Source organism: Carassius carassius, chromosome 25 (assembly GCF_963082965.1).
Source record: "Carassius carassius chromosome 25, fCarCar2.1, whole genome shotgun sequence".
NCBI classification, from domain to species: Eukaryota; Metazoa; Chordata; class Actinopteri; order Cypriniformes; family Cyprinidae; genus Carassius; species Carassius carassius.
In genome coordinates this window covers 2,071,799-2,095,394 of record NC_081779.1, presented here as the reverse complement: position 1 = coordinate 2,095,394, position 23,596 = coordinate 2,071,799, and the positions used below count along the sequence as shown (strand labels likewise).

The 23,596-nt window shown below is 34.9% G+C and overlaps 1 protein-coding gene across 1 annotated transcript; it reads left to right on the top strand.

Moving 5' to 3' along the window:
* The first annotated feature begins 4,036 nt into the window (after nucleotides 1-4,036).
* Nucleotides 4,037-21,614, top strand: LOC132104831 (uncharacterized). Its single transcript, XM_059510363.1, has 9 exons — nucleotides 4,037-4,305; nucleotides 5,621-5,857; nucleotides 5,945-6,214; nucleotides 7,338-7,616; nucleotides 7,744-7,857; nucleotides 14,624-14,863; nucleotides 14,981-15,250; nucleotides 15,951-16,229; nucleotides 21,487-21,614. The coding sequence occupies exons 1-9, from the start codon at nucleotides 4,203-4,205 to the stop codon at nucleotides 21,612-21,614; spliced, it is 1,920 nt and encodes a 639-aa protein (XP_059366346.1). The 5' UTR covers nucleotides 4,037-4,202.
* The last annotated feature ends 1,982 nt before the right edge of the window (nucleotides 21,615-23,596 follow it).

Below are 23,596 nucleotides of genomic sequence, written 5' to 3'. Positions count from 1 at the left end.
CATATTTTATGATTTTTTTTATTATGAAAAATAGTTATTAACTTTACTGTAACACACTGTACTTTCAACAAATCCAGTTCAGACATCACTACTCTCCTGCTGGTTAGACTACACCACTTATTTTGAAAAAACGCTTTTGGATGATTTTATAATTTTTAATTAATGATAAATTCACTGCGTTTTATTGCGTTTACACATACAAGAAATTTGTATTAGTGAAACAGAAGGACAGTGACAAGACAGGACAAAGATAAAAGAAAAATATAAAAATATACAAAACAGACAATGTACAAATAAAGCAATATGTAATATAGACAATTATATATGTACAGGTTTGTGATATGTGCAAACAAGTAAATGTGTTAAATAATGTATACTAGTGTTATTTGTTCCACGATTATTGTAAAATAGTTAAGTTCATTTTAAATATATTAAAATATATTAAATAATCATAAAAATATGTAAAAGCTATTACTTTCTAAATAAGTTTTATAGTCTAACCAGCAGGAGAGCAGTGATGTGTGAATTGAATTTGTTGAAAGTACAGTGAAGTTGTCAACTGTTTGTCATAATAAAAAATAAAAAAATGTGTCAAAGCAATTTCTTTCAAAATATGTCTTGTAGTATAACCAGCAGGAGAGCAGTGATGTGTTTAAGTGAATTTGTTACTGTGAACTTATTGAGCATTTTATTATGAAAATCTTTCACGTTTCGCACTTTTTAGACAGTCCCTTCGGACTTTTCTCTCAGATGTCAGTGCACTGTTCAAAAGTCTTTATCACTCGAGTCTGAGTCAAGTCTGGAGTCTTTGGTCACAAGTCTCAAGTGATTTAATGCTAACTACAAAATAATCCTATTCAGAATAAAATTCTATGTAATGAAATCTTATTTAGGAAGTTGTTTATTGGATAAAAGTTGTAAGGTTAGCCTGTTACTTATAGGCTATGCTTTAACCCATTAACATGTTCAATTTTTTTTTAACATCTACCATGGCATATAAGGAAATATGTTACACAGATAAAACCATACAAATAAAGTATTTATTTGGGATATAAGTCAGGGATATTCAATTAAAGTTCCAAAAGGTGAGACCTCTATATTTTCTGCCAAGCAGAGGTCTGGACAATCAATCAATCAATCAATCAATCAATAATTAAAAAATAAAAACAAAAAATACGTTTATCATGCATTGTATTTTTACATTTAGATACATGTGAGGCCATGTGACAGAAAATAAAAATACTGTTTTTGTTCAGGGTTTTACTCCTGAAACTATACTGTTTTAATATTTCACTTAAAAGCATTATTTACCAAAAAAAACAATGTAGCTGCAATAATCAAAACGTTCTCATCTTGAGCAGGAAAGAAAGAAATAACTAACAGTTTCAAATTTAAGTTCTAAGTTTACGTTTAAGCAATATAACAACAAATTTCCCAGTTATAATTAGCTTACATGATTCGTTTTAAATGTTCTTAGCCTACAGATTAATAATGCTAGACCAGAAACGTCACATCTGGTTTGAACAATCATAGGTCACAGACAGATAAATAAATAGTAAGAAAAATAATTCTATTTGCAGCATTGTTTTTTTTCAGCTATTTTAGTGAAAGTAATATATAATTTTATTTATAGTATGTTTGTTAGTGACTACAGTTTGTCGGTCGATATATTTACAGGTTCTCCTGAAACTGAACCATGTTCTTACCTTGCTGTGCAACGCTGAGAAAACAGTAGAACAATAAAACAACAAACAAAATCATTCTATACAGAAAATGTTTACAAACTAAAGCCTATCAAATATTTTTTTTTGTCCATTTTGGATCTGCGTATCTGCTTTAAAGTGAAAGTTTCTATCGCCACTTCCGGGTGTTTTTAAGCGCATTGCTGCGCCTCACTGGAGAATTGATGAATTCACACTTTCACTTTCGTTATTATGAAAGGTTTTGTTGTAATGTGTTATAAGGTTATTTTATATGTTGAGGAAAAGTCCAGCCGTTGAATTATGTAAATTCGTCGTTAACAGTTAACTCTTTCACAGATTTGAGAATATAAACTGAGAACTCACAACAAAACATTAGTGACCACATCTGTCAATCAATCAATCATCAGTAAATGAATGGCAGGTCTCTCTCTCTCTCTCTCTCTCTCTCTCTCTTTTGTAAATGTTGTTTTCAAATCCTTGAACTTGTATTTTTTGGTGTGCTTACAAAGTATAGATCCTTACAGCTCTTTAACAAGGTTAAATAAGTGAAATCTAAATCTAAGAGGATCAATAGAGCAATGGAAGCAAATTAAGAAATTCACACTCAACTGTTTCTGGTCACTGAGCTGTATTCATATTGTTGTAGTCTGTCTTGTGTTGTGTGTTGATTTATTAAAGATGAAGTGTGTGATTTCTGCAGCACTGGGAAAACTTTTTCAAACCTGAAGTCTCATCTTTTCTGTCATTGGTTGGACAAATACATGTAGTCCCGCCCCCAAACTCATGCCATTGGTTGAGTCAAACAGATCAATGTCTGTCAGAAAGTCAAACTAACAATGACTTCTGTAATGCATATTATCAATGCAGACAATGCAAATTATCACTTATCTTAAACTAATTTTTATTTTGTCTTTCATTCTGGAGTGATATGTGCATTTTCTGATAAATAATTTTGTCATGACATAATTGCATTTCATTGCTCTGGAAAACCTCAGAGCTCATCATATTTGTTTTATAATGACAAAAAAGCAAGCACACACAAGGTGCAAAGTACTGAATAATTATATTAAAAACAACTTTTATAGTTTTATAACCTTTATACATGTAATCCACATTGGTAAAGCATTGAATCTATGATTTGTTTCTAATCAAAGCTTGATTTTGTGTCAATCTTAAATGACAGTATCTACTGTACAGTGCTGTTTTGAAAATGTGTTGTGTTCAGTGTGCAATATCAGAAATAAATATCTTGAGCGTGAGTGATATGATATTTTTTACATTTTGTAATGTTTTTTAAAGAAGTCTCTTCTGCTCATCAAGCCTGCCTTTATTTGATCCAAAGTACAGCAAAACAGTAATATTGTGAAATATTTTTACTATTTAAAATAACTATTTTCTATTTGAATATATTTTAAAATGTTATTTATTCCTGTGATCAAAGGTGAATTTTCAGCATACTCCAGTCTTTAGTGTCACATCCTTAAGAAATCAAATCATTCTAATATGCTGATTTGCTGATTATCAATATTTAAAACATGAGTAATTTTTTTTCAACATTCTTTGATGAATAAGGATCCAAAAATCAGCATTTATGTGAAATAAAAAGCCTTTGCAACATTATACAGTATATCATTAAAAAAAAGCAAACTTTAAAATCTCAAATTACATTTTGAAATATATTCAGATAGAAAACAGTTATTTTAAATAGTCTAGTAAAAATATTTCAGTTTACTGTTTTGCTGTACTTTGGATCAAATAAATGCAGGCTTGGTGAACAGAAGAGACTTGACTGGTAGTGGATACTATAGGCAACTTTAATTATTCTCTAATTTCTAGCTTTAAATTGGCTTAATCTATAACTGCTGGTCAATAACAAATAATATTTTTTTTATACAAACACGTATTTATCACATAATAAGGCAGAATAGTTTGTATACTGTAATAAATCTATGTCAATTAGCACTGTTTTGTTCATATACTGTATTTATCACCTGCTGGAGATGACTTGAAAAACCATATATTGTCGCAATCGTATATTAATGTCTTTGTGCTTCCATAAGTTTCAGTTCTTCTGTCAAAACAACTGTTTTCATACAGCGATCTCTGGAGGCTGTTGCCCATATTAGGAGTTTCCTGTTATGACTTACTGCGCGAGAGCGCGCACCGGCTTCGAGTATGAATGAAACACACACTGCAGGAGAGTTTAGCGCTCTGTGATTTTAAAATATCAGGTTATGCGCAGACTATCCTGTCTCTTTGAGTTTAAATCTTTATTTATTCACACCAGCTCTTGAAAACCTCTATGCGAACACATTTGACTGAAAAATTGAGGGGGACGAATTTCCGTGATATTAAAAGTAATCTACGCCCCTGGCCAATAGTATTATGACCCGCCTTGATTTTTAACTTTTCCGACCAATTAAATGCGACGGCGTCTCTGCAGTTTCAATTTGACCTGAAATGAAGCACAGCCAGAGATGCGTTTAGAAGGCTCCTATAATGGCCAAATGGTTCCCTCGTTCTTTTCTTATATTTGTCTATATATTAACGCTTTGTCTTATTTATCATCCTTGTCTAAGCGATGCGCATCAAGGCAAACTAGGTAAGTTCATCTATTTACTTCTGATCTGCAGCTGAGAAGCGGTGATATATCTATTTAAAATACTCATTACGCGGTTTCATAAACCTGAAATATGTTTACACTTTTCGTGATAACATAACTGGTCTAATGTTTTGCTCCATTGCTTTTTCAACCGAACTAACGTCGAAGGGCTTTGTGCCGTTAATAAAGAGTCAGTTTGCTCTTATTTAAAGCGGATCGCCCACATTTCAGCTTGGGAAAACACTATCTTAAGCCATTTTGCTTCTCAAGTAAATGCATCTTGATTTAATAATGTTTAGATATTTGTACGGGAAGACAAGATGAAAATAAAGAAGAAAAAGCAGCTTTTAGTCTGGTAGAATCTCTTATTGTTATGTTTTCTCTTTTTTCACATTTCATTGCAGTCTATAGGCCTATAGTTCACTCTCCCGTCTTTATTTTAGTATGGTTGTACAGCAAAGTCAAGCAGCCAAAGCAGTCCAAATTTATTCTATAAATTCTCTTTAATTGAGAAATATGCATTTACATATATACTGTAGTCAGACTACTGTATAGACTATTAAACACACCCACATCAGAAGTCAGAGATTTATTGCCAAGTATGTTTGCACATACAAGGAATTTGTTTGAGTGTCACAAGCTTCCAGTAAACAGAGACAACAACAACACACATAACAAAAAATGTGAATAAAATACACACGTGTAAATATAAATAAAGCGCGCACACACACACACACACACATGCAGGCACAAACACAAAGGATAAATATGTACAGGTGTGCTATATAAAATACTGTATAATATGAATAGAATAAAATAGTATTGCACAGTGGGAGAACATTAAACTGTTCATGAGGTAGATTGCATATATATATATATATATATATATATATAATTTGTGTGTGTGTGTGTCTAATATATATATATATATATATATATATATTCCTTCTATGTAGTTGGCAACCCTATTTACAATAAGAAATATAGTGAAACAGAAAAATGCATACATGCATATTGCAGTGCCACCTGTCCCTTGAATTGACTGATTTTAATAACTCTATATTACTTAGTAAAATTACAGCTAACATATGATTGAAATGTAAAGGGCACTGTTATCTAAACCTTATCAAAATGCAACAACAACTAACAAATGAAACTAATCATTAGAACAGACACATGAAGCACATGATGATCACATGTTGGAACAGGAACTGGAAACTTTTTCCAAGATAAGTGTTTCTTCGGTTCTTTTTATGTTTTGTCACTTGCCAGTTAAACCACAGTTTTTATTGTTTGTGTTGTTTATGTTCCTCAGAGAGACATTACCTGCACTACATGTTTACAGCCTGGACCAAAGCAGATATAATACCTGAGCTCAGTGCTGTTGGTGTGGTAGATGTCAGACGGATCTCAGACGACAGTAATGAAGTTCCAGACTTGATAAGACTGATTCTGACTGCAGATGACGGTACTGATGCTTTTGTACAGCTATGTGACTCTAACTGGTACAAACATCAGCTATACATTCTGTCAAACTGCACGCAGTGTTCTGGTAAGTTTAATGTTTTACTCTTATTAATTATCAGACCTGTTATAAAATGTAAGATTCTGTTAAATCACTGTTACTCTGTGATTGTAGAGCTCCATACGTTTCAGAGAATGATTGGTTGTGAAATGGAGAAATTTCCTAATGGAACAGCGTCGAGCTTAAGAGCCTTTGATGAATATGGATTTGATGGAGAAGATTTTATTGCCTTTGATTATGACACCATGCTGTGGATTGATAAAACTCCCAAAGCCAAAGAAACCAAAAATAAATGGGATCTTCAGACAGAACGAAACCGGTTCATCAAGAATTATGTTGAGAAATGCATGGACTGGATCTCCACGTTTAACAACACACATGAGAGTATGTTTTAATCAGATCACTTTATTTAGATTCTGTGTGTGGTTTAGTTCAGGTATACTCTGTTATAGTTGACAAAATGTTGGCAATATCTGAAATCCTTGTGGGGACTTTTTTTTTGTCCCTATGAGGAAAAGGGCTTATAAATCGTATAGAATAAAGTTTTGTGTGAGGGGTAGGTTTAGGGGTAAATAATAGAAAATAAAGTTTGTACAGAAGAAATTCCATTACGCCTATGGAATGAACACATAACTCAACATGTGAGTGATATTGACAAAATAACTCCAGGAGGTTGCTTCTATACAGTTCATCAGTGAAGATCTAACACTAAAGATTTAAATGTAAAACTTCTGAGGACAGGTTCAGAATATTCTTCTATTGAATAGTCTTTTATTGAACTTTATGGTTCTGCATCTAAATCTGGCACCGTTCACAGCAATAATATGTTTTCTTGAATTGGTAAAGGTTGAAGGTTTGTGTTTCAATTGCACCGAGAAAAGGAGAGGTGTGCATCTAAATCACAGTAGTTTATTGAAATGCAAGTGAAAATAGTCTAAATATAAAATTCAACAGGGATGACAAAGTCCAATCATGCAACATAAAACCCCAAAAAATGCCATAGTTTTACAGAAGAGATGCAAAGACAACAATCAACTAAAGAGGACCAAACAGACTTATATATTGCCTACACAGGCTAACAAAGATCAGGTGTAAGTAATGAGTTGCTATGGTGACTAACGAGGGTAATTAAGGAAACCGGAACTAAACAGCAAATGAAGCGCACAAAGAGCAACACAACAGAATATCAAAATAAGGGTCCTTGATCATAAAACACAGGGACAGTTTGCTTCACACATGCAGGAGTTTTCTCTATACTTCTTAGATGTTATAGTGTGTTTGCATCAGGAAATCTGATGCTTCATGCAGATCAATGAATCTTCATCTGGATTGCAGTTTGACTTATTGGATTGCTAGATTGGATGTCTTCTTATACTCATGTCTTTCAGAATGCATTTGACTTGCAATCTTATGTAGAATACAACCCCCCCCCCCCTCAAAAAAAATTTCAATACACAAAAAAAAAACAGAATTGTTTTGAGGATGTTTGTAAAACCTTTTTATCCAGATTCACCAGATGTTGGTGTGTTTGCGAGGAAAGCTCCTGATGATCACAGTAAGCTGGTTCTGATCTGTCTGGTCACTGGTTTCTACCCCAGAGATATTGAGATGAACATCAGATTGAACAGAATTAATATTCAGAACCAAACATCTTCTGGAGTCAGACACAATAATGATGAAACCTTTCAGATGACATCCAGTGTGAAGATCGACAGAAACCACAGAGGATCTTATGACTGTCTGGTCATTCACAGCAGTCTGACAGAACCAGTGTCAGTAGACTGGGGTAAATATCACATCATAATTAGTTAAGTAAATAATTCATGTTGCTGGTCACAATGTGCTTCAACTCCATTCAACAGTTCATAATGTTGATAGAAAAAAAACTGTTTAAAAAAAAATGTAATTTGCAGATGGAACATGTTTTAACTGTGAAACAGAATCTCAGTGGTTTGTTTTAATAATACTATTAATACCTTTTGTAATTCTCATTGGGATTTGCTTCTGCATATATAAATGGTCAAAAGGTGAGTTATACATATTTAGAATGATCACTGCTGCTTTTAATCTTTTGTGTAAGAGACATTTTAAGATGTATGGTGCAGAGACGGTTTGAAAGTATATACTGTGTGACAGTAGAAATACATGAATCAGTAGAATTGTGATGATTTTCATTATTTGGATTTTATTTGATAAAACCATTTGATAATAAATAAATAAAACCATTTATTTTGGACACAGACTACTAAGATTATAACAAATGAAAGTGAAGTCTGACATCAGTGCAGCTTGACATAAACATATTTATGAGAACATGATATCTGTATGTACTCAAGATGAAGTTTTTCTAATATGCTATGTCTTTTCTACATGCGATAGGAAGTTACTGCTGTTGTGGAGGAGCGATAAGCAGTTACCTAGCATGAAACATAACATGAGAAGTTACAACTGTAATGGAGGAGAATATTATTATGATGAGAACTATGTATTATCATCCTTCACACACCGGTATTTTCACATCACATCCATTATGTTTATGCAAAGGGAGATAGAAATATTGAAACAAACTGCAGATACAGACCCCAATGTGGCAGTTAATTGCTTTGGTCAAGCAAACCGTAATGATGGATTGAGATGTGAACAGGTTTCTTTCATTCAGAAGAGAAACCGTATTCTTAAAATCCAGCTCCATACTGAAAAAAGTTGTTTTTTCACACTCTAATCTGAATATTTAATCAAGACCAAATTTTATTATCTACCTTTATGCTTGATGTATTCAGTTATTGCAGTCTGTCCTGTGTTGTCTGTTGTTTTCTTTGTTTTTATTTAGTTTTTTAAGTGTGTGATTTCCACATAAGTGCAAAAATAAATGAATACCTGAAATCCCACCCACAACTCATGACAGACTGTGTTTTGGTTCAAGAGATCCATTGTACATTTGTTTTACTTTCTTTTATATTTATATATTCATCATTCAATCATTCATCCTTTATAATCATTTAATCATTTTTTAATTAATCAGATGATCATTTATAATACTAATTTTAACCATTTATGATTAATGTAAATTACCATTTAATGATTAATGTATTGATTAGTCATTTTATATTATATTATATTGGAAGAGAGTTGAACTGGATAATGACATTAAATTAATGAACTGACTTTAGCTGGAAAAAATGATTGTTTTTGTCTTTTTGCATTATTGACAAACTATTTTTCTGTTTGACATTGTGAAGCTGCTTTGACTCATTCAGTATTAAATAAAGTTCTATACAAATAAAGGTGACTTGAGTATAGTATTGTTTTTTATGTTATATTTTCCATTGTTGTTAAGTCAGAATATGGTTTCAAGGGCTTTTTGTCTTTATGAATAAGAGTATTTTGAGTACCAGACAAGACTTGCTGTTAACAAGATTGGGATATAAGGCAATTTTGTAGACTAGTTGTTCTGTTACCGGACAAAACAGATAGGTTTATGTACTCACACAGAGAGAGAGCCGCGTCTCTGACATCGCACCATTACAGAGCTTAAAGGCCGTGTTGCAGGGTTAATTTTTTTACGAATTTGTGCAATTTGCTTGTTGGTAATAAACATTTAAACTGTTATCCATTGTATTTTATGTTGTTAGGTATCACAAAACGGAATATAATACGAAAAAGTAGGTACAATCTTACAGTGGTCTCCTTTCCCCCACAATGCATTGCATCACATCACGTTGGGGAGAGAATTTACCAAAGCCCGCCTTGAGAGCGACTAGAGAGACGAGAGTATTCAGATAGCGCACATTATAGATAAATAGATAAATACATAGATATATATACAACCCGAATTCCGGAAAAGTTGGGACGTTTTTTAAATTTTAATAAAATGAAAACTAAAAGACTTTCAAATCACATGAGCCAATATTTTATTCACAATAGAACATACATAACATAGCAAATGTTTAAACTGAGAAAGTTTACAATTTTATGCACAAAATGAGCTCATTTCAATTTTGATTTCTGCTACAGGTCTCAAAATAGTTGGGACGGGGCATGTTTACCATGGTGTAGCATCTCCTTTTCTTTTCAAAACAGTTTGAAGACGTCTGGGCATTGAGGCTATGAGTTGCTGGAGTTTTGCTGTTGGAATTTGGTCCCATTCTTGCCTTATATAGATTTCCAGCTGCTGAAGAGTTCGTGGTCGTCTTTGACATATTTTTCGTTTAATGATGCGCCAAATGTTCTCTATAGGTGAAAGATCTGGACTGCAGGCAGGCCAGGTTAGCACCCGGACTCTTCTACGACGAAGCCATGCTGTTGTTATAGCTGCAGTATGTGGTTTTGCATTGTCCTGCTGAAATAAACAAGGCCTTCCCTGAAATAGACGTTGTTTGGAGGGAAGCATATGTTGCTCTAAAACCTTTATATACCTTTCAGCATTCACAGAGCCTTCCAAAACATGCAAGCTGCCCATACCGTATGCACTTATGCACCCCCATACCATCAGAGATGCTGGCTTTTGAACTGAACGCTGATAACATGCTGGAAGGTCTCCCTCCTCTTTAGCCCGGAGGACACGGCGTCCGTGATTTCCAACAAGAATGTCAAATTTGGACTCGTCTGACCATAAAACACTATTCCACTTTGAAATAGTCCATTTTAAATGAGCCTTGGCCCACAGGACACGACGGCGCTTCTGGACCATGTTCACATATGGCTTCCTTTTTGCATGATAGAGCTTTAGTTGGCATCTGCTGATGGCACGGCGGATTGTGTTTACCGACAGTGGTTTCTGAAAGTATTCCTGGGCCCATTTAGTAATGTCATTGACACAATCATGCCGATGAGTGATGCAGTGTCGTCTGAGAGCCCGAAGACCACGGGCATCCAATAAAGGTCTCCGGCCTTGTCCCTTACGCACAGAGATTTCTCCAGTTTCTCTGAATCTTTTGATGATGTTATGCACTGTAGATGATGAGATTTGCAAAGCCTTTGCAATTTGACGTTGAGGAACATTGTTTTTAAAGTTTTCCACAATTTTTTTACGCAGTCTTTCACAGATTGGAGAGCCTCTGCCCATCTTTACTTCTGAGAGACTCTGCTTCTCTAAGACAAAGCTTTTATAGCTAATCATGTTACAGACCTGATATCAACTAACTTAATTAATCACTAGATGTTCTCCCAGCTGAATCTTTTCAAAACTGCTTGCTTTTTTAGCCATTTGTTGCCCCCGTGCCAACTTTTTTGAGACCTGTAGCAGGCATTAAATCTTAAATGAGCTAATTAAGTGGATAAAAGTGTAAAATTTCTCAGTTTAAACATTTGCTACGTTATCTATGTTCTATTGTGAATAAAATATTGGCTCATGTGATTTGAAATTCCTTTAGTTTTCATTTTATAAAAATTTAAAAAACGTCCCAACTTTTCCGGAATTCGGGTTGTAGATAGATAGACTAGATATATAGATAGATAAACAGACAGATAGAGAGATATCGACACAAGCACCTGCCAAACGCAGCGACAGACATGCGGCTATGTTTGCAACAACATTTTCACCGGAGGAAGAGATAAACGCTTAGAAACGTCCATATAGCTAGCATGATGCCTTCTATTTCTAGATGACAAAGACAAAGTTTACCAGTACTACGACACTATGACAAAGGTTACAGGTACTTATCTGAACTAACGTCATGATCACTGCCACTAGATATAAAGAAAACGTTGATTTTTCACTCGTTGCTATTCAATGACAGTAAAAAATATATGTGTCGTTATTGTGCACTGCTGCTCGTAGACTAGCTCCAGCGCTCATTGCTGTGATGCTAAATGATAGAAACTCACCAGGACACTTCAACGTGTACCACTTGCATAAACACTGCATCCGTAGGCAGTATTATTCATAGGGGCTGCCATTGTTGTTTCGCGTGCTGTGACCTCGGAACTCGGAGTACATCAATCTAGTACGAGACACGAGTTCACGGGTGGGAAGTCACGGGTTTGACTGCTGTTCCAGTGCACTTTCACGGGTTTAAGGTTGGAAAAACACGGGTTACGGGTTGTCTGGAACGCGGCATCATACTAGACTGAGGCTACCTTTCCTCGATTTCTCCCCAATGTGACGTCATCACAGAGTTGCGTAAAAAAAAACGTTAATACCAAAAACGTAAAAAACTGGTCTTTAGGACCATTTTTGAGACATTTTAAAAATGATATACATATCTTGAGTGATTTATGTACCCATTAATCGAAAGTGGTGGTTAACCTGCAACATGGCCTTTAAAGGCCAAATACACACAAAATTTATTAAAAATTCCAATTTTTGATGTCTTCCTAAGCAGTCTTAACAAAATCTGATGTGTCAGTCAGAACCATGCATTCGTCTGAAAGTGAGAGCAGCTTCCTGTCTGCGTTATTAATATTAAAGAACAAAAGAGAAATTGCATTTGCTCCTGACTTAATAACTTCATCTTTACTGAGAATTAATCTATGAATATGTGGTAAATCTTGAGATGAATAATGCTCAGCATTAAGCAAATCACGAAGGCGCAACGTGTAGATTTCGTTTTGTGTGAAAGCATGATTGATGGCAGAGTGCTGAAATAATTAAATGAAAGAATGTATGAATTATTTAATTCTATAAATGCATGAGGGAGAACTGACAGTCTTCAGAAAATGTGTTTTTCATCTTTTCTCTGCTTAATAAAGCAGTGTTTAAAAGAGCAGCCCTGCTTAGTTTTTAGCGGCTACCAGCTCTATTGCTGCTGTTCCATCAGCGCCACCTGTTGTCAGACAGTGGAGTTACAGATCAATACAGACCAATGTGAAAATCAGATCGATTTTTTTGTTGTTGTAAATCTTAACCTGAATGTGGAAAATAAACTAATGTGCATTCTAAAAATCTCAACTCTAAAATGCCTATAATTTATGATTTTGATCCATCTCTTAAAATGAGTTTAAGATTGGAATGTTCACACGGTTCTGTTCTGTTCTTGGACTTTGAGTTTGTTTTAATTGATCACACATGTTCCTGTGACCTAGTTTTCTTTAGTTCCCTTGATTAGTTTATTCTGTTCACCTGTGTTCCATTATTATAGGTTATTTGGAGTTTTCCGTCATCTTCTGCTACTTACAGCACCAACACATGACAAATGTGAGGTTTATCATTTCAGAGTTCTTTATTGATTTTTGGTCAAATCTAGTTCATAACATGCTATGTTGTTAGTCACCAAACCAAGATCTTTTGATTATTAAGAACCTGTTCATCATTCTTTATATTAATATATAATTCAATTAATACTAATTCAAATTTGACTAATTCATGTTTCTGGGCTTGTTAAGATTCAAAATTTTAAGTCTATGGAAAAAATAAAATCTATCCCATGTTCCAAAAGACACTTTTCAACATTCAGTCCTAATAAGTCAGTAGATATGTCAAATTACAGAAGTAAAGTAAAGTAAAGTCTGTCTTGTGCAGCTTTTTTTACAGTGGCAAGCACATTTTATTAAACACTGTGGCCACTTGCATAAACTTCCCTTAATGTATGGGGTTTTTTTTGCTTTAAAAAAAGAATTGTGAAAAACAGTTTCCTTGGCTTTACTGTGCTATGGTTACGTGTTTGAGTATAATGAGCGTTGTTTTATTCAGTGTAATTTACCACCCCCCCCCCCCCAAAAAAGAAAAAAAGTAGGCTATTTTAATGCATTTATGTATAAAACGACATTTAAGAAAATGATTTTGTTTTCAATTCTCAAATAATGCAAAGGAAACAAATTTTGTTTCTAACCATCGTTTTAACTCAGAAAGAGTTTAAAAAAGAATTCATTTGCAAGTGTTTATAGAATAAAAATTTTTTTTCAGAGTTTTAGGTCCTGAGCATCAGTAAGTTAATTCTGATTCAAAATGAATAACCTGACGAGAAACAGAATAGGTTACAATAATAATGTATGCCTCATTTCCCAAACTCTTACCATAATTTAATAAACCAAACCTTACATGTTCATATAGTAAAATACATTTGCACTATTTGTTATTTGTAACTCTTTGTACAGTATATTGACAGTACAAGAACTTTTGATGTGGTTGCAATAAACAAAATAAACAGGAAATGACATCTGCTAACCAATTCTTTTTGAGATAGAAAACAAGACATTTCGACATATGACCAACACTTAGCTGTACAGCATATGAAGCGACACAACCTGAGCCTTGTGAGACGTGAAATAAGGTGTGCGACTAAAATAGGACAACAGCAAAAAATGTTTATTAGAAACTTTTTCTTTATAGGCGTAGGTTGGTTTATTCTTCAGCCTTGTCTAATCGATGCGCTTCAAGGTAAGAGTTAAATTGTTTATTGAGAAGCAGTTATATATGCTGTCTTTTTTCGCCATAGTTTCATAATAAACCGAAAATATTTGCAAACTTCTCATAATAACATAACAGATCTGTAACGTTATTTATATAAACCAACTAAACTAACCAAAACCGAAAGGGCGATTTGGTTTGCACTCTTCACGATGAGTTTGCACTTCTTGTTTGAAAGCCAAGCTTGTGATCAGCTTGTGATGTGATCGGTGTTTTCTGCGGCTCGGTTTACAGTCAATGCTTTTAATTCAATCTCTGCATCTGCTGAGAGTTCCGCGGGAGTCTGGGAAAATTGCAATTAATATTTATCTTAGTGCACTTATCATATTGCAAAGGGCTGCGATTTAATAAAAAATGTAATCAGTGCATTTCTGTCATCTGTACATAAGACATTTGTTGTCCCAGTAAAAGGGTTTGAATTGTTGTTGGTGTTTTACGTTCTTCAGAGAGACACCATTTCTACTACAGATTTACAGTCCTGAGCAAAGCAGAGATTTTCCCAGATTTCACTGCTGAGGCTGTGTTGGATGACAGACGGATATCACACTACAACAATGAAGCTGAAGACTTTCTATGGGTGATTCTGATTGAACCTCCTGGGATCAAAGCTCCTGGAGAACCATATGATCCTAGAGACTGGTACAAAGATGAGCTAAACATTCTGTCAAACTGCACACAGTGTTCTGGTGAGCCTATGCTTTTCCTATAGCCTATCAATTATCAGGATTTCATGTTCTGAAATTGTCTTGTTGAATATATCTCTTCCCTGTAAGCTTCTCAAGCTATTTGTTCTGTGATTGTAGAGCTCCATGTACTCCAGAGAATAATTGGCTGTAAACTGGAGAAATTACCTAATGGAACGGTGAAGAGTCTGCCTGTCTTTGATGAATATGGATTTGATGGAAATGATATTTTGGCCTTTAATTATGACACTATGCAGTGGATTGATAAAAGTCCAAATGCAAAAGAAATAAAAAAGGATTGGGATCGTCAGACAGAACGCAAACAGGTCCTGCACCAATACCTCAAGATCTGCATGGATTGGATCTCCAAATTTAACAACACAAATAAGAGTAAGCTCAGATCAGTTCACCTTAAATTAGCTGTGTGTCACTGTGTGTGGTTGTCTTAAAAAAATTCCATTAGTCTAATTCTGTTTCAAATCCAAGCCAATTTATCATCATTCAGTGAAAAATAAATAATAGCAAGTTAAGCAGGGATAATGTACATCCCGACAGGGTGATCAGGACCCCGACTCAAAGCACTTATCATTACTCAGCTACTTCACACATAAGTAAATAATTAGACAAAAATTATTGATTGGAGTTAACATGTTTTATTTGCTCTTCAAATGCAAAAAATCCAAAAAGAAACCGTTCCTAACAAGCAGCTTTGTAAGTTCAGAAAAAAACGGACATTTACATAGTTAAATGACGAATTACACAGCTTTTTTTTATTTTTTTTTTACCAAAATTCTTTAACAATATTACTGCAGACCTGCTATTAATTCTGAAGTTTAGTTATTTTACAGTAAACAGAGATGATAACTAAGGCACAAGACAGTTGAGTGTGAATGAATGAAGTGCTGGCATCAAAATACCCAGATGAGTGTGTGATATTCACTGTTGCAAAGTGGTTGTTATCAGGGAAAAACCCACCTTGCTATGTTGCTTCTGAGAGCTGTGTAATAAAAATGTTAAACTGTTGAGGACAGGTTCAGAAATGTTTTTGTTAATGTTTATTTGCTAATTGCATTATTATTTTCCGCTCCAGATTCACCAGATGTTGGTGTGTTTGCGAGGAAAGCTCCTGATGATCACAGTAAGCTGGTTCTGATCTGTCTGGTCACTGGTTTCTACCCCAGAGATATTGAGATGAACATCAGATTGAACAGAATTAATATTCAGAACCAAACATCTTCTGGAGTCAGACCCAATAATGATGAAACCTTTCAGATGAGATCCAGTGTGAAGATCGACAGAAACCACAGAGGATCTTATGACTGTCTGGTCATTCACAGCAGTCTGACAGAACCAGTGTCAGTAGAATGGGGTAAATATCACATATATCACATCATAATTAGTTAAGTAAATAATTCATGTTGCAATAAAATGTTTTTTTTTATTGGTCTTATGAAGTATTCTAATTTGTTAAGATAGTGAATTGGTGTGTGTTTGTTAAATGTGAGACAAAACCATTACAGTTAAAAGAACAAAAGACTTAAACTTCTTCAGTCTGTGCAATTAATTTATTTAATACACAAGTTTCACAATTTGAGTTGAATTACTGAAATAAATGAACTTTTCCATGACACTCTAATTTATTGAGACGCACCTGTATTTACACCCAGACACTACTGTGCAAAAGTCTAAAAGTCTAAGGCCATTAATATTTTCACCACCAACAACAAAGAAAATCCATTTAAATTCAAAATATCCAGTTGTGGATGCAATGTGCAAGTGTACCAAGCTGTTTTAAACGCAAAGGATGGTCACACCAAATTTTGATTTGATTTTGTTCATAGTAATTAATTGATAAATAAAATCTATTTATGGCATTATTTTTGACAGCATCCTCACTTTACAGCATTTTAACACGAGTGCCTAAAACTACAATACACTAGCTTTGCAGTTAGATTTCTTGAAGAATCTTGGAGACATTGCCACAGTTCTTATTTAGTCTGTGTCAGGTTTGTCTTCCTCTGTTTCTTAATGTAATCACAGACAAACTGGATGATCCTGAGATCGATCTCTGTGTCGAGCACTGGCTGCTGTCAGACAAAAATCTCACTGTATTACAATTAATGGAAAAAAGAATGTTTGGAAATGTAAACTGATATTTCCTACCGGCGCACTACAGCAAATTAGAAATAACTGACTTAAAACCATTTTTTGTTGGTGAAAATACTAATGTCTTAAGTTTGGCCTAATACTAAGTTTGATTTTATTTAATTATTTATATTTCATTCTGCAGATGGAAAATGTTTTAACTGTGAAACAACACCTCCATGGCCTGTTATAGTTCTAGTACTTCTAATACTAATACCAGCAGCCTTCACGGTGTACAGATTCAAAAAGAAAGGGTCAAATGGTGAGTTATAAATGTTCAGTGATGAGTGTACAGTAGCTTTAAAGATCTTGTTATTAAACACCTTTGTTGATCAATGACATTTTTAAATGCAAGAACAGTTTGAAAGTATGATAGTAGAAATATGTGAACATGATTTTTTATGATGGTTTGATTTTGTATTATTTGAGTTTAATTTGACAACACAGACAACAAGGAATGATTATCCATAACATTTATCAAACAAATGTGAAGTGTGAATAAATATGTGACCCTGGAGCACAAAACCAGTCTTAAGTCTCTGGGGTATAGCAATAATCAAAAAAAAAAAAAAAAAAACACTGTATGTGTCAAAATTATCAATATTTCTTTTATGCCAAAAATAATTATTAAGTAAAGATCAGGTTCCATGAAGATATTTTGTTCCAACTGTAAATCTATAAAAAACGTTTTATCATTAGTAATATGCATTGCTAATAATTCATTTGAACAACTTTAAAGGCGATTTTCTCAATATTTTGACTGTTTTACCTCTTTCAGATTCCAGATTTTTAAATAGCTGTATCTCAGCCAAATATTGTCCTATCCTAACAAACCAGACATCAATGGAAATAATATTTGTTTAAATTGTTTTATATAATATATAAATCTCAATAAAAAAAAATTACCTCTATGACTGGTCTTTGTGGTCCAGGGTCATCATACATATACAGTACAGACCAAAAGTTTGGAAACATTACTATTTTTAATGTTTTTGAAAGAAGTTTCTTCTGCTCGTCAAGCCTACATTTATTTGATCAAAAATACAGAAAAAACTGTAATATTGTGAAATATTGTTACAATTTAAAATAATAGTTTTCTATTTGAATATTAAAAAAAATAATTTATTCCTGTGATGCAAAGCTGAATTTTCAGCATCATTACTCCAGCCTTCAGTGTCACATGTAACATCCAGTCGATCACATGATCATTTAGAAATCATTCTAATATTCTGATTTATTATGAGTGTTGAAACAGTTCTGCTGTCTAATATATTTGATCAATAAAAGGTTAAAAAGAACTGCATTTATTCAAAATAAAAAAAATTCTAATAATATATTTTCTTTACTATCACTTTTTATCAATTTAACACATCCTTGCTGAATAAAAGTATTGATTTTATTTAAAAAAGAAAAAAGAAAAAAAAATACTGACCCCAAATTACTGACCAGTAGTGTATATTGTTATTACAAAATATTTATATTTTAAAAACATAGCTTCTTTTTTTTACTTTTTATTCATCAAATTATCCTAAAAAAGTATCACATGTTCTGAAAAAATATTAAGCAGCAGAACTGTTTCCAACTTTGTTAATGAATCATCATATTAGAATGATTTCTAAAGGATCATGTGATAATGATCCTAAAGATTCAGCTTTGCATCACAGAAATAAATTATAATTTAAAGTATAATAAATTTAAAAACAATTATTTTAAATTGTAATAATATATCACAATATTAATTTTTTTTCTGTATTTTTGATCAAATAAATGCAGGCTTGATGAGCAGAAGAAACTTCTTTCAAAAACATTACATTTACATTTAATCATTTAGCAGAAGCTTTTATCCAAAGCGACTTACAAATGAGAACAATAGAAGCAGTCAGGTCAACAAGAGAACAACAACAGTATACAAGTGCCATGACAAGTCTCAGTTAGTCTAGTATAGAACGCATAGGAAGGTTTTTTTTATTTATTTTTTAATAAATTAAAAGACAAGAAAAGGAAAAGTGTTAGTGTTAGTTGATTAAGTGCTGTCGAAAAAGATGAGTCTTTAGATGTTTCTTGAAGATGAGTAAAGACTCAGCTGTACGAATTGAGATTGGGAGGTCATTCCACCAGCTGGGCACAGTCCAGGAAAAGGTCCGTGAGAGTGATTTTGAACTTCTTTGGGATGGCACCACAAGGCGTCGATCACTTGCAGAGCGCAAACTTCTGGAGGGCACATAAGATTTAACCAATGAGTTTAGGTAAGTTGGTGCCATGCCAGTGGTCGTCTTGTAGGCTAGCATCAGTATCTTGAATTTGATGCGAGCGGCTACTGGTAGCCAGTGTAACCTGATGAGGAGAGGAGTAACGTGAGCTTTTTTTGGCTCATTGAAGACAACCCTCGCTGCTGCATTCTGGATCAATTGCAGAGACTTGACAGTACATGCAGGAAGAACCAGAAGAGCATTACAATAGTCCAGTCTGGAGAGAACAAGAGCTTGGACAAGAAGTTGGGTTGCTTGCTCTGACAGGAAGGGTCTAATCTTCCTAATGTTGTATAAGGCAAATCTGCAGGACCGGGTCGTTGTAGCAATGTGGTCTGTGAAGCTTAACTGATGATCCATCACAACTCCTAGGTTTCTGGCTGTCCTCGAAGGAGTAATGGTTGACGAATCCAGCTGTATAGAGAAGTTATGATGAAACGATGGGTTAGCTGGAACCACCAGAAGTTCTGTCTTGGTAAGGTTAAGCTGAAGGTGATGGTCATTCATCCAGCTAGAGATGTCACTCAGACAGGCTGAAATGCGAGCAGCTACCGTCGGGTCATCTGGTTGGAATGAGAGGTAGAGTTGAGTGTCATCAGCATAGCAGTGATAAGAAAAGCCATGCTTCTGAATGACAGATCCTAATGATGTCATGTAGATTGAGAAGAGAAGTGGTCCAAGTACTGAGCCTTGAGGAACCCCAGTAGCAAGTTGTTGTGACTTCAAAACATCACCCCTCCAAGACACACTGAAGGATCTGTCAGAGAGGTAGGACTTAACCCACAGGAGTGCGGTTCCAGAGATGCCCACCTTTCTGAGGGTGGACAGGAGAATCTGGCGTTTAATGGTGTCAAAAGCAGCAGAAAGGTCCAGTAAGATGAGTACCGAGGATTTTGAAGCTGCTCTTGCCAGTCGCGGGGCTTAAGTAACCGAGAGCAGAGCAGTCTCAGTTGAGTGGCCACTTTTGAAGCCAGATTGGTTGCTGTCCAGGAGGTTGTTCTGTACAAGGAACATAGAAAACTGGTTGAACACAGCTCACTCAAGTGTCTTTGCAATAAATGGAAGAAGGGATACCGGTCTGTAGTTTTCAAGAAGCGCTGGATTTAGAGATGGTTTCTTGAGCAGCGGGCTTACCCGAGCCTGCTTGAATGCTGAGGGAAATGTTCCAGAGTGAAGAGAGGAGTTAATAACGTGAGTAAGCGAAGGTATGACTGAAGAAGATCGCTTGAAGGAGGTGAGTGGGGATCGGATCAAGTGGACAAGTAGTAGGATGATTGGACAGGAGAAGTTTGGAGACGTCCATCTCTGAGAGTGGGGAGAAGGAAGAGAAAGAGTGTGCATCAGTCATTGTGAAGTTGTCCTCAGTCTGCGGTGTGGAGAATTGGTCGCTGATGGATCTTGTCTTATTTGTGAAGAAAACTGCAAAGTCGTCCGCTGTAAGAGTCGATGGAGGAGGTGGTGGCGGTGGATTAAGAAGAGAAGAGAAAGTCTTGAAGAGTGTCCGAGCGTCACAACAGCTGTTAATTTTGTTGTGGTAGTAGGATGTTTTATCCGTGAAGACATTTGCAGAGAAGGAAGAGAGAAGAGACTGATACACACTGAGGTCTTTAGAGTTTCTTGATTTCTGCCATTTCCTCTCAGCAGCCCTGAGTTTAGAGCGATGTTCACGGAGAACCTCAGACAGCCAGGGGGCAGATGGGGCAGTGCGTGCTGGTCTAGACAACAGTGGGCAAAAGTTGTCCAAGCAAGATGTTAGAGTGGAGCAAAGAGTGTCCGTAGCACTGTTCGGGTCCAGAGCTGAAAACTGAGAGAGTGAAGGAAGTGAGGATGAAACCACAGAAGATAGGCGAGCCGGAGAGAGTGAGCGTAGGTTCCGTCGAAAGGTGACCTGCGTTGGAGTGTGTGCTGCTTCAGGAGTAAGTGCTAGGTTAGCAGTAATGAGGAAGTGGTCTGAGGTGTGCAGTGGAGCAACTGAAGAGTTGTCCACAGAGCAACAGCGCGTGTAGATGAGGTCCAGTTGGTTGCCTGATTTGTGAGTCGCTGTAGTAGACACTAGCTTGAGATCAAATGAGGAGAGCAGAGTTTTGAAGTCAGCAGCCTGGGGTTTATCTAGACATTAAAAATAGTAATGTTTCCAAACGTTTGGTGTGTACTATATATATATATATATATAAATTTAAACCTGTTTACAAGAACATTATATTGGATTTAATACTGAACAATCTTTCATAGCTCTGGGGAGAAATAGTGCTGATTACGGTGCAATAAGTCAGCAGACACCGATGACCAGTGCAGTGTGTGCTGATGCGTCTGATCAGGAGATCATTGTTGATGGATCTACAGACCAGACTGGGGTGTGAACAGGGTTTCCATTTCTCTTCATTCTGAATGGACAACTGAATTCTGCAAAAAAATGCTTTTTGTTTTCTGTCATCATTTTCTCACAACCTCAAGATAGTCCCTGTTTTATGATGTTGTTCATGCTCAGTTGAAATTATGCTGTTTTTCTAATTTGAGAGATTTGAGAGAAACATTTCAGAGGGTCAAGATCACATGAAATGCATTACATGAAATTCAGACATTGGTGAATTATGAAATGATGTATTAGTGTTATCTAATACTTATTGCTATTAGATATGATACTATGCTAAACTAATGCTATTTTTGGCCTTTGCGTCCAGCTGTTACCAGGTACAACACAGGTCAAATTTTATCATATGTCCTACCAAGGAAACCCATTTAAGATCATAAAATCAGACATTTAATATTAAGGAAGAGATGGGTAGTCTATATATGATCCTTTAAAAAATATACAACTTTACTCAATTATCACTATGCCATTAATTGACTTGGCTGATATATCGCTCCACACATTGTTGAATTCAAAACACAGTGTGGTTTGTCATTCGCTATTGATGTCTGCTTATATACTGACAGAAAGGGTAAAGAGTGAGATTATTATGGGGTGCAGATTTAGAATCTTTTTAGAACTTGGATCTATAAAAATAGTTTAGATTTAAAGGGTTAGTTTACCCAAAAATAAAAATTTGTCCATAAATTACTCGCCCTCAAGGCATCCTAGGTGAATATGACTTTCATCTTTCAGACGAATCCAGACGGACTAATTTAAAAAATTGTCTTTGATCTTTCAAGCTGTTTAATGCCACTCAGTGGGTGCTGCATGCATCAGTCCAAAAGAAGTTAAACAAAAAGCGCCCCTCCATAAAAGCTTACACGACTCTGGGGGGTGAACAAAGTCCTCCGGGAGCATGATGTATCGAGTTCAGCGATATGTATGCGCCGATGAGTCTCATGAAAACCAACGTTTGATAACAGGAGCAAAGGAAGTAAAGTTTACTTACTTTAGCAAAGGAAAAACCAGTCTCCTCTGGACTTATATCGAAATCCTCTGACATTCTTCTTTACAAATCCTCATTTTCAAATTAGTGACCATTGTTTTGTTTTGATCCCTCCGCTGCTTTTCTGAGCGGTACATGTGCAAAGCTGACCTCATATATAATTTCCCTGGAACTGCTTCTGTGTATAACAGTAATTACAAGCTACATTAAATTGATTATTATATTATTATATTTTAAATATAGTTATTTTTCTTACAAAAATACATCGATTCACTACAGGAGGACTTTGTTCACCCCATGGAGCCGTGTGAGACACTTTGTTTTATGAATGGGGGCTTTTTATTTCACTTCTTTTGGGCTGATGCATGAATGGCATTAAACCGCTTGAAAGATCACAGAATTTTTAATATAGCTGGATTTGTCTGAAAGAAGAAAATCACCAAGGATGCACTGAGGGTGAGTAATTTATGGGCTAATTTTTATCTTTGGGTGAACTAACCCTTTAAGATTATTTTTCATTCATAGTTTAATTGTTTAATCGAATAATATAATAATAATAATAAAATAGACATTTTATCACAAACTAGCGCTGGGTAGTCTTTGCTGCAAAATCTAACAAAGTGAGCATTTGATGTACATTTTTTTATTTTTCATTCCTCAAAGAGCATCTCATGATCTACTGTAAGTTATTACTGCGATTGTGTTTTACATTTTAGTGGTCATGGTTAAAGTCTACTGGCTGAATCTTATTGTTATTTTTTATTGTTATTATTATAGTTTTTGAATAAAACATGTTGTCTTGGCAATACCAGGTAACATTCATTGATCAAATGTACATCTAGTATGCACTTGTAAATGCTGGAATACACTACATGATTTTTCCCAGATTTTTCCCTCGATTTAGAACACATTGTTTTTATTTGTGTAGTGGAAACTGGGTATTGACCTATGGAAAAGCAATTTTCGAATAAATTCCCTACTGG